This window comes from Musa acuminata, chromosome BXJ2-9 (assembly GCF_036884655.1).
Source record: "Musa acuminata AAA Group cultivar baxijiao chromosome BXJ2-9, Cavendish_Baxijiao_AAA, whole genome shotgun sequence".
Classification (NCBI taxonomy): Eukaryota; Viridiplantae; Streptophyta; class Magnoliopsida; order Zingiberales; family Musaceae; genus Musa; species Musa acuminata.
In genome coordinates, this window is record NC_088346.1 from 15,998,472 (window position 1) to 16,002,225 (window position 3,754).

Sequence of the window (3,754 nt, forward strand, 5' to 3'; positions counted from 1 at the left end):
TTTCTCATCTCAGACTCCTCTCATTCAGATCTCACCTCTCTCTGAGTCAATGGATGAGATAATAAAAAGGGATCCGGTCACTTGCTCTACTGCGAAGATTTCCAAAAGAAATGATTAAAAACTCAAGCAATCGCTTTGCCTCTCGGTCTTTCCACCGCAACACCTCCTTAAATAAATAAATAAACAAACAAACAAACAAACAAACAAATAAATAAATAAATAAATATATATATAGTATGGTGCTGAAGTAGGAAGAGTTATATAGCTAGAAATGGTTTCTATTCTATTGTTATTCTTGGAAAGAGATCACCAAGGCTTCCTCCGTTAGTATCGGGTTGTGGTGGTGGACTCATTTCTCAGGTCAGTATCTATTCTGTTAAGAACGAAAGATGAAGCTGCTTCTTTGGCTTCTCAACCTTGTTCTAGTTTTGAGTTCCTTCTTATGTTATTAGTGTTAAGTAGAACACGAACGACTAATACGCTGTTTGAAGCTATTCCTTCAATCCAACAGAGTTTACATATATAGAGGAAACAAAGAAAAAGATCTATTTTGGTTCTTTGGATAATTCTACCTAGGAGGAAGCTTTGATTAGAAGATAAACGGAAGCGGAGAGAAAAAGGAAAGCTGGCTAACAAGTGGTGGGAGAGAGTAGATGCGTCGGCAATGGCCGGAGCGGAATCCAGCGGCGGCGGCGGAGGCTCTTCTCGCTACCTCCAACATCTCCTCGGACCACCGCTGCGGCCTGCTGCGCTCTCAACCCACATCTCGTCCGAAGACTCCAAGCCTTCCCCAGAAGAAAGCCAGAATCTTCCTGCCGAACACGGCGACGGCGAGAGTGATCAACCCTCCACCTCGGCCGCCGCGGGAGGCCCCGTCCGCCGACCCCGCGGCCGGCCTCCTGGCTCCAAGAACAAGCCAAAGCCGCCTATTATAGTCACGTGCGACAGCCCCAACTCCCTCCACTCCCACGTGCTGGAGGTGGCCGGAGGTGCCGACGTCGTCGAGTGCGTTACCGAGTATGCCCGGCGGCGTGGCCGTGGTGTCTCTGTTCTCAGCGGTTCCGGTGATGTGGTCGACGTCGGCCTCCGCCAGCCTGGGGCTTTGCCGCCAGGGAGCGTGGTGACGACTCTCAGGGGGAGGTTCGAGATCCTCTCACTAACTGGGACCATCCTCCCGCCGCCGACTCCGCCTGGTGCCAGCGGCCTGACCGTATTTCTGGCTGGAGGGCAAGGACAGGTGATGGGGGGAAGTGTCGTTGGCCCTCTGGTGGCGGCGGGGCCGGTGGTGCTAAATGCTGCATCCTTCGCCAACGCCATGTACGAGCGGCTGCCGTTGGAAGGCGAGGAGGAAGCGGCAGCTGAGGGGCAGCAACCTGGTACTCTGCAGTCGTCAGGCGTTACTGGAGGCGGCGATGGGGTTGGTGCCAGCGGCGTTCCATTCTACAATTTGGGTGGAAACATGGGGGGTTATCAGCCTACGGGTGACGCATTTGGTTGGGGCGGTGGAGGTGTTCGTCCACCGTTTTGATCTCAGTAACAATCTACTACTCACGGTGCGGTCAAAGAGGAAGAAGAAGATTCCATGGGTTTCGTTGTTCTTTTCGATCATTTTGGGGTATGCCTGCAGTAATTTAAAGCTGCAATTTCACCACCTCTTTGTTTCTGTTGGTGTTCATGGCATCGGAAGCATGTTGATGAGGCTACCACTAAGAGTCAGTGAACTTGGATTGATCGGAAAGGGCGTGTTGTTTTAATGAGGGGCTTACATAGATGGATTGGGATGGTTGATGAATGTGACGAAGTGAAGAGAGGCCGGTAGCTTGTATGGAAACGCTCCCGAGGCGAGCGGCTTCGATTTCCACGTGAAGCACTGAACTCGATAGTCAAATCTAATTGTCTCTTTTGGCGTGTCTTCCTTTTGATGTGATGCGTTGTGTAGCTCGGTCGTAGAAATTGTTCCTGAGTCGTGTATGTTTTGCAGGGTGTCTCTCTTGCACCACCATGCTCTCTCTCTCTCTCTCTCTCTCTATATTCCAGACAGTTCCCGTGTAATATCGGTTCTTATGATCCATGGTACAAAATCTCCGCCACTGCAACAACTAAGTGCAATTTCTGAAATTTTTTTCACTATATATATATTTATATATTTCTCAAGAGACATCCTCATCCCCTCATAATTCCTAAAACACTCCCATCATCACACAAGATCTCTCAACTCTTTTGGTGGATCGGTTCAATTTATCGATTTTGGACCAGCTGATAGATTGAACCGATCTAGTTTCTAAATTATAATATTTTTAAATAGTTTTATAGGGTTTTAAAAATAATGTAAATCTATTCATAGACACTATGACTGATATGAAAATCTTTTTATTTGATTGTTTTTAATTCCTAAACCAATATGGATACATATTTAAAATTTTATTTTTGTATATGAGTTGGTCTTTATTAGGTTTTACATCCATTTGTCTCAATTCTAGTATTTTCAAACATACCTATAGTATTTTGATAGAGGTGTCAAACCTATTTAAATAATAATAATAATAATATAATTGATATAAAAAAGTCTTTCTATTTGATTGTCCTTATTTCTAAACCAACACAGATAATTATTTTTATATACAAACTGAATTCTTTTAAGTTTTAAGTTGATTTTTAAAATTATTATAATTTTAGATAAACTTATAGTATCTTGATGTAGGTGTCAAAAATATTATAATTAATAGTATACTTTTTATACGAGGGAGATTGATCCGTTTCACCGTATGAATCGACTCAAAGTGTTAGGGTAGAAAAATTATGCTATGACACGTCAAGGGTATTTCGAAAACTATTTTTTGAAAAAAAAGATAGAAATACCCATTGAAAAAGATTAGAAATGGAATTATCTCCTCAAATAAAAAACTAAAAAAGAATTGGCTGCATATTATACCAGCACAAAAATATTTGTTTGTCTGTGAATTCAAACCGCTGCTGAAACCTACAAGTTTTGGTAAGCTGCTGTGGAGAAGGGAAAGAAGCTCCAGCCCTGCTAAAGCTGAGGGGGATCAAACCAAAGGAGAGGTGCAGACATGAGCATGCAAGGAAGGCAAACTGAGCATAAGATATCGACAGCATGCTGAAAGATTCTCATGTCTGCTCGCATCTTCTTTTCAAGTACAATACTAGAAAGAAGGTTTCTTTCTACCTCTGTCATAGAGTGAAGCATCACTTTCCCACCAACTCTGTAACTCTCCTCCCACCGCTATGCTTGTTTGCCTGGTAACGCCTAAGACGAATCATATCTCGAAAGACGTCAACAACAAGAAACCTCAACTGATACACAGAATGCTTGCTCGGTATACAGCTTTAAATTATATTACGAAATATTGGTGACCAATGTAATGGGTAGAAAATTATATAAAAAAATACATAGCACGATGCAAAGAATACAACACGTTTACGTTTGACATTTCATAAATGCATTGTTCGTTGGCCACGGCAATTATTGATTTCGATGGTACGTGTCCAACAAAAATAATAGTAATAATGTTATACTCGATCTTAATGACTGAGTCAAGACATTAGTATATCACAAATAATGTCACACAATCATGATGGCTTGATCAGATATCAAATGGGTTGCTACTTTTTCATCCGCAACATTGTGTTGGTATTGCTTCGCTTTCTCACGATCATTGAGATCGCGTTGACATAATCAATTTTAATGCTCATTGGCGGGATTGTACCGTAGTCCAGAACATATAAATCATAT

General features: G+C 42.6%; 1 protein-coding gene across 2 annotated transcripts; it reads left to right on the forward strand.

The window, feature by feature from the left end:
* Window positions 1-274: 274 nt before the first annotated feature.
* Window positions 275-1,976, forward strand: LOC103974568 (AT-hook motif nuclear-localized protein 27-like). Of its 2 annotated transcripts, none has more exons than XM_009389421.3 (2): window positions 275-360; window positions 577-1,976. In XM_009389421.3, the coding sequence occupies exon 2, from the start codon at window positions 665-667 to the stop codon at window positions 1,526-1,528; it is 864 nt and encodes a 287-aa protein (XP_009387696.2). In that variant the 5' UTR covers window positions 275-360; window positions 577-664; the 3' UTR covers window positions 1,529-1,976. The 2 variants fall into 2 exon arrangements, with proteins under 2 accessions (XP_009387696.2, XP_009387695.2); XM_009389420.3 differs by having other exon boundaries at window positions 304-360; window positions 512-1,976.
* The last annotated feature ends 1,778 nt before the right edge of the window (window positions 1,977-3,754 follow it).